Raw genomic sequence first — 13,854 nt, 5'->3', positions numbered from 1 at the left:
TGCCTCAGAGAGCTGGGGAAGCTGGGACATTGAATAAGTTTGACAGAGATAGACAGCTTCTTAACTGATAAGGGATTAAGGTGTTATGGGGAGTGGGCAGGGAAGTGGGCCTAATTCCATGATCGGATCAGCCATGATCGTATTTAATGGCGGAGCAGGCTCGAGGGGCCATCTGGCCTACTCCTGCTCCTATTTCTTATGTTCCAATGTTTTTATCAAGATCACAGCGCAGCCCTGGACAAAATGGACCACTTTCCATACCTTGGGAACCTACTACCAGCAAGGGCAGACATCGATGACGAGGTTCAACACTGCCTCCAGTGCGCCAGCACAGCCTTCGGTCACCTGAGAAAGAGAGTTTTTGAAGATCGGGCCCTCAAATCTGGTACCAAGCTCATGGTCTAGAGAGCTGCAGTGATACCCGCCCTCTTGTATGGCTCAGAGACCTGGACCATATACAGTAGACACCTCAAATCGCTGGAGAAGTACCACCAATGTTGTCTCCGCAAGATCCTGCAAATCCCTTGGGAGGACAGACGTACCGACATTCGTGTCCTCGATCAGGCCAACATCCCCAACATCGAAGCACTGACCACACTCGACCAGCTCCATTGGTGGGCCACATTGTTTGCATGCCTGACACAAGTGTCCCAAAGCAAGCGCTCTACTCGAAACTCCTACACAGCAAGCGAGCCCCAGGTGGGCAGAGGAAATGTTTCAAGGACACCATCAAAGCCTCCTTGATAAAATGCAACATCCCCACCGACAACTAGGAATCCTTGGCCAAAGACTGCCCTAAGTGGAGGAAGTGCATCCGGGAGGGCGCTGAGCACCTCGAGTCTCGTTGCCGAGAGCATGCAGAAACCAAGCGCAGGCAGCGGATAGCGCGTGCGGCAAACCTGTCCCACCCACCCTTTCCTACACCTGTGACAGAGACTGTAATTCCTGTATTGGACTGGTCAGTCACCTAAGAACTCGCTTTTAGAGTGGAAACAAGTCTTCCTCGATTTCGAGGGACTGCCTATGATGATGAACGTGAGGTGCCCAGAATTGGACACCATACTCCAGTTGAGGCTGAACTAGTGTTTTATAAAGATTTCACCATCTTCTGCTCCCCAGTCTTGAAGATGGTGACTTGTTTTGCTGGAACACTTCCTGCTTCATCTGGATGGCCATATTTGACGTCTTCTGCCAGACAATCATTTCTGCCTTGGCTATTGGTCCAGAATGGGAAGTGCTGGCGCCTCATTGGATGACGAAAAGGAGGAGCAGCCGTTCTCGATGATTTCCTCACTCAGTCCGATGACACACAGGACAACACCCTGCATATATTTATCCTTCAAGCAACATCACTAAACCAGATGATCTGATCGTTACTCCATTGCTGTCTGTTGCAGCTTGCACGTTGGCTACTGGCTTTTCTACATTGCAGCAGTGAGGACACTTCAAAAGGATTTCGTTGACAGTAAAGTGATTTGGGACGTCCTGAAAAGCATTATAGAAATACAAGTTTCTTCTTTAGTTCTACATAAATCTGGAAGGCTTCCGCTGAGGTTGAACCTGGTACATTACGGTAATGCCCATTTATTTTACTAAATTCAGTCCTTTGGATCTGAAGACAAACAACTTTGGTTACCCGTCTGATGCATTGACAGGAGAATAAACTGGAAATGAAACGGCGTTGTGTCGAAAATATTTTAGTTCTGATTTTTTTATATTATTGATTGGCATATTCGACATAGTTGGGGAAATGAAGCAATAGACAGTTGCTTCTAGTTCCTCAAAGTAGCAACCAATTTGGAAGTTCCTTCTAGTTGCAGTATTGTTTGTAGTTTTGCGATTCCACTGAGCCATTTAACTTCTATGCTATTTCAAACGTGTTACAGTGCGCGTACATTTAGAAAGACGCATTCCACGCTGGACATTATAGCATCACCATTGGGAAGACCCATTATCCGGCTGCCATTAAGGAGGGTGATCAGGCGCAACTAACTGAAATCAGGCGCGTAAGGAGGCCATGGAAACATCTCTCGATCTCGGAAAACTTTGAGGAACTAGAAGCAACTGTCTATTGCTTCATTTCCCCAACTATGTCGAATATGTCAATCAATTATTTAAAAAATCAGAACTAAAATATTTTCGACGCAACACCGGGTCAAATTTGGGGAACTTCATGTAGATTTGTTGATCTGGGGGAGAGATGGTGACCGGTGCACACTTGTGGGCGGCGTAACTCTCACTGGCGGCGCTTCTGCCGTGTTCGGGACCAGCAGAAAATCCAGGCAAGAATATTGTCCCGGCTTTTTGCGATAGTAATGACGGTGGAACTGTTAGCGTTTGCCATCATTACCCTTCCGAAACTTTCCGTAAATTCTGGATTTAGCCCACCCGCAGATAAAAGCGGAAGTCCTGAGTTGCGGTGAGTCATCATTGTTCTGCCACAGGCTATGTTGTTGACCCACCCAGAGCCGGCAATCACTGAAATCGCTTGAGCTGATGAAAAATTAAGATTTTCCGCTCTAATATCGCTGCTAAAAGCTTCATATATAATTAAGCCTTGTTCAATGATAATAACTACTGTCGGACAACCGTTCTGGCCCTGAAAAACTAATTGTATATTTGTAGAATGTCGAATTTCTCCATTATGATAAAATTAGTAGATTTTGAAAATAATAAAAATATGTATTTTTTTAAATTTGTTTATGATATTTCAGCTTCTAAATAAACCGGATATGTATGATCCAATCTTTAATTTGTTCTCTGTAATTTTTTTGAAAAGTAATTGTTAAAAGTTTCTTGTTATTTCCTGGTTTACTGTCGGTGAAATCATAATTGTAATTGGCTGCTTAGCCAGCTCGATTACATCAGTGCTGCTATATGCTGGTGATCCCCTATATACAGCGTTAATCAAATCAATGGCAAGAAAGCTGAAGTTGTTAGCACACAGAGATGGCGAGTGCTTTGTAGCCAGCTTTCTTCGAGGTCAGCCGCTGACAGCAAATTCCGGGCCAATGTTTTTATCTGACTTTAGGGCTGGACTTTCCACTTGACATGGCTGGACTAACGCCCATATATCGCCCAAAAATGGCAGGCTACAGCCATTTCGCTTAAAAAGTAGAAAGTTGGGCTGGAACATTGCCCATTTTTTGGGTACTAGCAATCTAAGTGGAAAGTCTAGCCCTATAAACCCATTAAAATCAACACACAAATCTAAGCGTTTTATATTATTTCTTGCTCTTTAAAGTAATATTAGCCCATGAGTTGAAATATTAAGTTTAAGTTACAAATTTGCAGCATTTCATGGGTTATTCCTGCATTGAAAGAAAACAATTAAACATTCCCCATCACTTTAGTCTGTGCATTGATAACACTTCCCGATGCCGAATTTCTCACAGTTCCTGTGCTGGGAGAGTCGAGCATTAAAGAAAGGGCGACAGCATTTTGTATTTTACACCTTCCATGAGAGGGAGGTGATCATTCTGAAAATACAATGAGATCTGATCAGTTCTATTGGCTTGGTGCACTCTCCATTTGCCTGAGGGGTGGAAGTTGTGTGGCGGTTCGCATCTTCCACCCTAACTTCAGCATATCAGTGGAGACCTCGGCCTGGCGGCATAAATGAGAATTAGGCTAGGGTTTCTACCCGATCTTCTTTATTTACCGTGAACGTAAAGGACGGCATTATTTTTCACACAAAGAGTAGTGGAAATCTGGAACCGCCTCCCCAAAAGGCAGTGGATCCTTGGGTAGATTAACGTCAAGGACAAATCATTTTTGGCAGTTAACAAATGTGTATGTTCCAAAAGACATTCATTTCTCAAAATGGTTAATGAGAATTTTCAATACTCAGATTGATAGATTTTTGTTAGATAACGGTACCTAGGGTTAAGGAGCAAAGATGAGTAAACTGAATTGAGGTACAGATCAGCCTTGATCTAAGTGGTATAATGTGCTGGAGTGGCTGAATGGCTTACTCCAGTCTCTATGTTCACATATTCCTATGACCCAGGAAAACCGTGTGTAACTGTCTCGGCAGGCTACCAGCTGGTCATTTTTAAATGGCGCAACATTGGCGTAACTACTTTTGAGGTGATACTCGTTGGGCTTTACCACTTGGATGTTGAGCATCACCTGAACAGAGCATTCCAAATCTGGTGGCGAGCTTCGCTCAGCAACAACACGACCCGTTGGATTTTCTATCCATTCATGTCAACACAAACGAGTTCATTTTAAAATAATTTAATATGCTTGTATTTTAATAGAAATAAGATGGCTGTATCATTCAACAAGAACGAGTTCATTGTGACAACGTGTCCCGTTGCACACGCAGGCAGCATGTACCCAGCACCATGCGTCCCGAACAGCCAATTACAGCAAGTCCCTCGGTACATACAAAGGTTTCGCAAGGGAGAACAAAAAGCCTTGGGGGTAAGAATTAGTTATATCCAGAGCTTCAAATAAATACTATAGAGACACAAAAATAGCCTGTTGAAATTTCACTGAAGCACCAATGAATTGCAACCGTATCCTCGAAATATTTGTGGCGGGGGAGTGGGACGAGCTGAATTGCTCTTGCAGAGAGCTGGCACGGTGTCTATTGGCCGAATGGCCCCCTTCTGTGCTGTAACCATTCTAAGATTCTATATATTAATCAAAAGTTTAAAAAAATTCAACTAACCGATGACAGATAGTGTGATAGACAGATAGAATTGATGGTTCGATGGGCTGAATGGCCTTCTTACTGTAACCATTTTATGATTATATGTAAGTTAATTTGCGTCTTCATTCAGTGATAAAAGTCTGATATAGTGGCCCTGAATTTCCGCCGTCGGCTTCCTGCGGATGGATGCCTTCGACCAGCAAAAAATCTACAAACTTACCCGATGGTCATGGAAATTCGGACACTTACGTGCTACGTGTAGGCCTGAAAACCGTATGTGCCCATAGGATCACGTGGGCCGGCCAAACCAATGAAACAAGGGGATCCCCATTCATACATATGAGGATTCCGTATGTATGGAATGCGCAGAAGTATGAATGGGAATATCCCAAAAATATACGTACACTTTAAAATAAATACATATTTAAAATTAATCAAAGTTGCATTTATTTAAATATTTAAAACAATAATTTAATTTTTTGAAAAATAAATTTACATATTCTAAAGGAGCTAAAATAAACTTACCTTATTTCACAGGTTTTTAAATGTATAAATTATTTACCAGGCATAAGAATTTCATGGATTTTCGCTGGGCAGAAGTTGGGCAAATAGCCCAACTCTCCACTCATGGAAGCCCTTTTCCTGGGGATGCATGCGATCTGTCAAGAAGATTCCTATTATTGACAGATTTCAAGTTCTGGGTTTTACCACATGCACTTTGCTTGCCTAAACCCGAAACTTGCGCAGCCCCTTTGGGTGCGTGTGCACCTTGTACGCACCCATAATGGCTGCTAATTACAGCCCAATGTGTAAAATTGGACATAAGCTAATATTGCTGAAATATGGAACTACAGTGAATATATATGTGGGGCATTCAATGTTTTTTTTATTCGTTGATGCTGGCAAGGCCAACATTTATTGCCCATCCCTAATTGCCGCAGAATACCCAGCCTCTGACCCGCTCTTGTAGCCACAATATTTATGTGGCTGATCCAGTTATATTACTGGTCAATGAAAACCCCCAGGATGTTGATGGTGGGGGATTCGGTGAAGTAATGCTGTTGAATGTCACGGGGTGGTGGTTAGACTCTCGCTTGTTGGAGATGGTCATTGCCTGGCATGTGTGTGACGCGATGTTTTCTACAGAAAGGAGTCCCAGCGTGTTCAGTCTTTCCCTTTTTTTATTCATTCATGAGATGTGGGCATCACTGGCAAGGCCAGCATTCAGTGCCTGTCCCTAATTGCCCTTGAGAAGGTGCTAATGAGCCGCCTTCTTGAACCATTGCAGTCCGTACTCCCACAGAGCTGTTGGGGAGGGAGTTCTAGGTTGTTGACCCAGTGACGATGATGGAATGGCAATATGTTTCCAAGTCAGGATAGTGTGTGATTTGGAGGTGGTGGTGTTCCCATGCGCCTGCTGCCCTTGTCCTTCTCATAGTAGAGGTCGCAAGTTTGGGAGGCGCTGCTGAAGAAGCCTCGACGAGTTGCTGCAGTGCATACTGTTAATTAGAACCTCTCAGTTCTGGCATCATCTTTGTAAATCTTTTATGCACCTTCTCCAATGCCTCGATGTCCATTTTTCAGTATGGAGACCAGAACTGTGTGTAATTGTGCTCTAACCAAGGTTCTGTACCAAAATGAATATATATGTACATCTATCATGGAGTGAGACTGGGAATAAAAAATGCAGTTCCATTTTTCTGAACTTTCTATGTGTGGCAAGATAACCCTCTCTTAGGAGATATTTCTGAACATTAGTTTGTGTTTTCTTGTAAATTACGGTCATTTTATATACTTGACATGTTTCTTTTGCGTCCTCCTCTCTAGGAAGAGTTGAATGTTTGTCTGGGTGAGATGGACTGACACTAATCTCACTCCAGCATCTCTTTCAAGAAGCCATTATTCATGTGTGTGCCTTGACAGTCAATACACATTGCTGGGTCAAATTCCTGGAGCTCCCTCCTTAACAGCACTGAGAGAGTACCTTCACTACATGGACTGCAGTGGTTCAAGAAGGCAGTTCACCACTACCTTCGCAAGGTCAATTAGAGATGGCCAATAAATGGTGGCCTTGCCAGCGATGCCCACATACCAGGAATGAATAAAAACAAATCTTACTTCCAGCATGATTCATTGAACAGTGATGAAAATTTCAATCCCTTTTCCTTCCTCATTAACTCTGCCAATCCAACTCCCAACTCTGACTTTCCAACCATTGTTTCAGCTAAAGCAACTCGCATTGCGCAGATGACCTCAAACATCTTGTTGATTTGCATATGCAAAGGTCCACACACCTGTTTCAGACATGGGCACTGGACGCCTATTGTTTTGCATATGCTAATATTGCAGGCAGCGCGCTTCCAGCTCGTAATGAGCATGTGCTTCCTGCCCACCCTATTGGAGGAAAGGCACTGGTTAGCACCCCAATGCGGCTGCCGTGCCATCAGAGTTTTAACCTCTAGATGTGAATATCTGGTCGCCAATAATGTTTGAACTCTTTCTGCTTTAGGTCGTGCAGATTATGTTAGGAATAATCCAGGTGACATTTGGTGTCCCCTTCGGCTACGCTAATGCAGTGATCAGATTCACCGGAATACCTTGGTGGACAGGATTGTTGGTCAGTTCAGAGTTCAGTTAAATAGTATTGAATCAATTAATGCATTCAACTATTTTAAGATGCTACATATTTGCACAAAAATAGAAACTGTTGATCCTGTTTGTTGCTCCGAGCTTCCTAATACCACCTTAATTTAATATTTATTTTGTGGGATTTTTTATTCATTCCTGGGATGTGGGTGTCGCTGGCAAGGCCAGCATTTATTAAGTTTTCTCTGCAATCACTATGAATTTATCTGTTGACACAGTCCCTTCAACAATGGAAAGGATATTTGAACTTAGTTCGGTGAAGGTAAATTTAATGAATCTATAACATACAGTGAGATAGTTAGTTAAAAATCTTCCCATCTATGTGAGAAGATTGCCTCTCATGCTAGGTTTCAGCTGAATCTTGGGCGTAATTTTCATTTTCATGGCTGGGTGAAAATGGCCAATAGGTTGCATATTTTAACCCCCCACCACCCCACCACCCCACCCCCATTTTTTCCCCATTAATATCAGCTGGAACTTGACAGATCGCAAGTTCCGGGTTTTCACACATGAGCATCACATGCGCAAAATCAGAACTTGTGGGGCACTTATGACCACTTGTGTACGCAGTCATTGGCCCCAGAAAATTGAGGCCGTTGTCTTTTTCATGCTCTCTCTTTTTCTCTTCCTCCCCATTTCCTTCTGTCCTCTTGCAACGCTTAACCTTTCTCTTTCTCTCTCCTAATTCTGTCCTTCTTTTTTTCTATTTATCTCTTTCTCTCCTCATTCTTTCTCATTCTCCCACTTTCCTTCGTTCTGTGGCTCAGTGGATAGCATTTCCAGCTCCGAGTCAGAATGTTATGGGTTCAAGTCCCCACTCCAGGAACTCAAGCACATCATCATCATAGGCAATCCCTCGGAGTCAAGGAAGACTTGCTTCCACTCTTAAAATAAGTCCAATACGAGAACCACAGCCTGTCACAGGTGGGACAGATAGTCGTTGAGGGTAAGGATGGGTGGGACAGGTTTGCCGCATGCTCTTTCCACTGCCTGCACTTGATTTTTGCATGCTCTCGGCGATGAGACTTGAGGTGCTCAGCGCCCTCCCCGATGCACTTCCTCCACTTAGGGCAGTCTTTGGCCAGGGACTCTCAGATGTCATTGGGAAGTTGCACGTTATCAGGGAGGCTTTGAGGGTGTCCTTGTAATGTTTCCTCTGCCTATCTTTGGCTCATTTGCCGTGAAGAAGTTCCGAGTAGAAAGCTTGCTTTGGTAGTCTCGCATCTGGCATGCGAACAATGTGACCTGCCCAGTGGAGCTGATCAAGTGTGGTCAGTGCTTCAATGCTGGGGATGTTAGCCTGGTCAAAGATGCTAAAATTGGTGCATCTGTCCTGCCAGGGGATTTGTAGGATCTTGCAGAGACATTGTTGGTGGTATTTCTCCAGAGATTTGAGGTGTCTACTGAACATGGTCCATGTCTCTGAGCCAAATAGGAGGGCGTGTATTACTACAGCCCTGTAGACCATGAGCTTAGTGGCAGATTTGAGGGCCTAGTCTTCAAACACTCTTTTCCTCAGGCGGAGCACAAAATCTCAGTTGACACTCCCAGCTGTGTGTACGCAGACAGAGGCCCCGGAAAATAGGGCCAACATATATTTGCTTGAAATCCCAACAAGAGAACAAAGTTATGAATGGATTGACAATGTCGGTGCACAAATTTCCATGAGGAAATCGTAACCCTAATCATTAAACTCCATGGCATTGAATATCTTATCTAGCCTGATTTGACTAATATTCCAGCAATGCCACAAATGCCTGTGCTTGAATTATAGCCTGTGTAGTTGATATTAACTGCCAACACTTGACTTTTTTTAAACACATTTCCTAGTATATAATTTCTGGAGCCCTGTCTGTTTCGTTGGAGAAAAACCTCACGAAATCCCTGGTAGGTATCAATTTGAAGTCGAATCCTCTCTAATTCTCTAAGTACTAATGTAAATTAACAACATTGAGTTACAGATTTGCTTAATTAACCACTTTACACTGTGGCATTTTACTGTACCCCATAAGAAAATGGAGCTAATGTTCCTTGCATATTTTGTTATCTTCCAGTTAATAGGAGGCTTAGTGATGAATATCCTGAGTACCATTGCTGCAGGAATTGGCGTGATTGTGTTCACTATCGTTTTGCTAATGGTCGATAGAAACTCGATAAATTTGGTAAGTTGGCGAATATTGTCATGAATCAAATTTGTAGCATCTCCAGAATATTGAGAGGGTTGGCACTTTATACACCCATTCTTTAAAAGTATATGCAGGAGAAATTGAGTAGCACCCCGTTTGGGCCGATAACATTTGCCATAGCAGAATAGTATCGCTGGGCGCTAGACAAGTGAAGCTGATGCGAATGTCCGGTTGAGCACTCCAGAAAGGAAGTGGAGCACTAAGTTAAGTGCTAGCACTTTCCTTGTAGCGCTAAAGCCGGCACAAGGGGCGGTAGCGGTAGCGGTGCACAATCTCCAGCGCAGCGCTGCCGGGATCTGAGGCTCAAAGGGAAGGGCCATCGCTGCAGGCTCTGCGAGAAATCAAATCCCTTGCTCGCAATCCACGATGATCAGCTGCAAGCACTCTAACAGAATTCAGGCTGATCAAGAGCGGTGCAGCAAAATGTTGAAAGAATAACCCAAGGGGTGAAAACAATTTTTATTGACACTAGCGGTCTTACCTTTAACTACCCAAATGGCCAGCCTCCATTGCATCATCTCCTGCAGCTGCCAATGTCAATGCCTAGCAATGCTGCAGGGGGCAGAACCAAAGTTTGTATCCAGCATGTTACTGGGTCACTGCGCAGTTGTATGACGTCATGATCTCCGGGGCGCAGGAGATAGTGGCACGCGGGATTACTGCTACCGGAAAACCTCCAGGGAAATTTCACGGGCGTCGGTACTCTCGCCATTCCCGGACGCAGAGCCGGCAGTGCCCCATTATCACTCCCGCAGGCGCAAACGGAGGGGACAAACGAGGCAAATTTCTAACCCTATATATTTAACTATACAAGAAAATATTCCACTGAGTTACATATTACGTTTGCAGGAAACATCCCAAGCTTTCGTTTCCTGTATTTTGGTGTTCACCATATTTGAGTTTATCATATCGATTGCAACGTCCGTGTTCAATTGCTGTGGATTACAATGCTGTGAACTGGATGAGGAACTGGTAAGATCCCGATATAAATATATATATAAAAAACTTAGGTATTACTTACCAATATGTGGCAGAAGTGAAGATGCTAGGGGGATCAAAGAGAGAGAGAGAGAAAGAGAGACAGAGAGAGAAAGAAGGAAAGAAAGAATTTAAATGAGCAAGGTGCTTCGAACTTAGTTTACACCTGTGGCATAATAGGATTTCTAAAGTGTAACATTGACCCTGAAATTGCGGTGTCCTCGACAGCGTACCCTCAGAGTACGCCATCGTATTGCCTTTGAAAATGTGGATTTCTGCATGTGCTTGCACATGCCGTAATCTGGACCATGCGATTTGTCAAAGTACACCTCGACAGATCAGTGAAATCGCCTGAAGAATGAGTAGTGCTGGTAAAAGCAGGAATAGGGCTCGCTTTGATCAGCGTAAGGGTATATATAAGGCTTAAATAAAACATTTAAAAATCCAAAATGATGTACATGCAATTTAATTAAGTTTGTGCAACAATTGGCCCAGATTAATATGTTTAAAATTATTTATCAAAAAATCTATGTTTTTAATTGAAGTTGATGCAATGAAGAGACTTATGAATACAATTCCCATTCAGAACAGTTCTAATTAGAATTCTGTAAACTGTATAATTATTTGGGGATTCCATTGCATATCATTAGGGGAACCCCTTCGTAAATTGCAATGCAATCCTCGATTGTCATTGGAGGACCATGCTCACGTGATCCCACGGACGCTTCCGAATCGCCTGTGACCCTGGGATCAGTGATCCTTTATGCTGCCATCCGCCTGGAGGCCCAAGATTGGAACTCTTCAAATCCTGGAGGCAGACAGAAAGCAGGAAACTATAGAGCAGTTAGCCTAACATCTGTCGTTGGGAAAATGCTGGAATCCATTATTAAGGAAACAATAGCTGGACATTTGGAAAAGCATTATTCAATCAAACAGAGTCAGCATGGTTTTATGAAAGGGAAATCATATTTGCCAAATTTTCTGGAGTTCTTTCAGCATGTAATGAGCTGGGTGGATAAGGGGGAACCTCTGGATGTGGTGTATTTGGATTTCCAGAAGGCATTCGATAAGGTGCCACGTAAGAGATTAATGCACAAGATAAAAGTTCACGGGGTTGGGGTAATATCTTAGCATAGATAACGGATTAGCTAACTAACAGAAAACAGAGAGTCGGGATAAATGGATCATTTATTGATTGGCAAACAGTAATTAGTGGGGTGCCGCAGGGATCGGTGCTGGGGCCTTAACTATTTACAATCTATATTAATGACTTGGATGAAGGGACCGAGTGTAATGTAGCCACGTTTGCTGATGATACAAAGATGGTGGGAAAGCAAATTGTGAGGAGGACACAAAATATCTGCAAAGGGATATAGACAGGCTAAGTGAGTGGGCAAACATTTGACAGATGTAATATAATGTGGGAAAATGTGAGGTTATCCACTTTGGCAGAAAAAATAGAACAGCAAATTATTATTTAAATGGAGAAGAATTGCAAAGTGCTACAGTACAGCGGGACCTGGGGGTCCTTGTGCATGAAACACAAAAGGTTAGTATGCAGGTACAGCAAGTGATCAGGAAGGCCAATGGAATCTTTGCCTTTATTGCAAAGGGGGATGGACTATAAAAGCAGGGAAGTCTTGCTACAGTTCTACTGGGTATTGGTGAGGCCACACCTAGAATACTGCGTACAGTTTTGGTTTCCATATTTAAGAAAGGATATACTTGCTTTGGAGGCAGTTCAGAGAAGGTTCACTAGGTTGATTCCGGAGATGAGAGGGTTGACTTATGAGGAAAGGTTGAGAAGGTTGGGCCTCTTACTCATTGGATTTCAGAAGGATGAAAGGTGATCTTTTTGAAACATATAAGATTATGAGGATGCTTGACAAAGTGGAAGCAGAGAGATTGTTTCCACTGATAGGGAGAGTAGAACCAGGGGGCATAATCTTAGAATAAGGGGTCGCCCATTTAAAACTGAGATGAGGAGGAATTTCTTCTCTCAGAAGATTATAAATCTGTGGAATTCGCTGCCTCAGAGAGCTGTGGAAGCTGGCTCATTGAATACATTTAAGGCAGAGATAGACAGTTTCTCAACTGATAAGGGAATAAGGGATAATGGGGAGTGGGCAGGTAAGTGGACCTGAGTCTCTGATCGGATCTGCCATGATCGTATTAAATGACGGAGCAGGCTCAAGGCGGCATATGGCCTCCTCCTGTTCCTATTTCTTATGTTATTATCTTCTTATTTGGGCCAAAACCAATTTCTTTGGTGCTAAATGTGCCTGGCCATCATCTTATTGTTGCCTGTGATTATTTGTGCAAATATGGGTTGGTACAAGTTCCCCCTCCTTTTGACGTGGAAAGGGTATAATAATGGACGAGAGGTGATCGCTTGCTTGGTTTATTTATTTTGATTTCATTCGATTTCTTTGCAGAATTCATTTGCGATTCAATCTGCAGCTGCTCAGAACAACCTAGCCCAGGAACCTATGGTTGCGAACTACGAAACCCTCTTGGCTGACCGTTCCGATTACCAAACACTGTATTTTAAGTGATTTGTCTCATTTCAGGCCGGGAGGATCAGGATACGCAAATCAGGATTTGAGAATGCCTTGATATCTTTCCAATATATATGCTTCAACTCAGAATAATTAAACGGCTTGCTTCTATTGCTGTTTTCTTGAAATCCACGCAAAGTCGATGAAATGGTTATATTTTCCCTGTCATATAACTTGCTGGTTTTAATCACAAGATTTGCTCGGCCTTTGTATAAAATCAAAGCGGTGATATTCCCCGGGGTTTCTTACGCCGAAGTTACGGCGGTTGAAACCCGTGTGGAAATTCAACCCCAAGCCAAGCAACCTCGCAAACTCTTCTGCATCGTATCAACGTGCGGAGCTCCGTACCAGTTTGTTCAGACCGTAGTCCCACTATCTGGCATGATCCTAACATTGGCCCCAGGCGCATCCACGACAATGCGGTCTGATTTTGCTTCCGCTCAAAGATGAGATTATCAAACCTGATAAGGATTTGCATCAGTAAATAGCAAACAATAATTTAAAATCTATAATCTGAAGGGGGTGACTCGTTGTGGAGATAGAGGTAGACAGAGAGCCCACAATCCTCCAGCACCTCCCCCAACTTCCACATTCTACATAAGTGAGTATCGTGCATTGAGAAATTGAGGCACTTGGTGGTTACTTACCTCATTTTTAAGCAGGAAATTGCAAAACAATCAAAATTGAGAAATGCTAAAATATGCTTACACCACTCAGCTTGACGGTTTCCAAATTAGGCCTTGAAAAGTAATTTCCTATACTATCTTCAATTATTCTGCATATTGCTGGTTATATCCTTTAGCTCTTTAACACATCGAAACATTTG

The 13,854-nt window shown here is 43.1% G+C and overlaps 1 protein-coding gene across 4 annotated transcripts; it reads left to right on the top strand.

The window, feature by feature from the left end:
- The first annotated feature begins 1,314 nt into the window (after positions 1 to 1,314).
- On the top strand, positions 1,315 to 13,139 carry LOC139266028 (membrane-spanning 4-domains subfamily A member 15-like). 4 transcript variants are annotated; one of them, XM_070883806.1, is made up of 7 exons: positions 1,315 to 1,573; positions 4,263 to 4,428; positions 7,170 to 7,277; positions 9,137 to 9,193; positions 9,361 to 9,468; positions 10,342 to 10,464; positions 12,906 to 13,139. In XM_070883806.1, exons 2-7 carry the CDS (start codon positions 4,270 to 4,272, stop codon positions 13,023 to 13,025), a joined length of 675 nt encoding a protein of 224 aa, XP_070739907.1. In that variant the 5' UTR covers positions 1,315 to 1,573; positions 4,263 to 4,269; the 3' UTR covers positions 13,026 to 13,139. The 4 variants fall into 4 exon arrangements, with proteins under 4 accessions (XP_070739907.1, XP_070739904.1, XP_070739906.1 ...); XM_070883803.1 differs by lacking the exon at positions 1,315 to 1,573 and adding an exon at positions 2,273 to 2,419; XM_070883805.1 differs by lacking the exons at positions 1,315 to 1,573; positions 7,170 to 7,277 and adding an exon at positions 2,273 to 2,419.
- The last annotated feature ends 715 nt before the right edge of the window (positions 13,140 to 13,854 follow it).

This window comes from Pristiophorus japonicus, chromosome 6 (assembly GCF_044704955.1).
Source record: "Pristiophorus japonicus isolate sPriJap1 chromosome 6, sPriJap1.hap1, whole genome shotgun sequence".
Lineage (NCBI taxonomy): Eukaryota > Metazoa > Chordata > Chondrichthyes > Pristiophoridae > Pristiophorus > Pristiophorus japonicus.
Note: the sequence above shows the minus strand (reverse complement) of the source record. Positions and strands in the feature narration are given on the sequence as shown.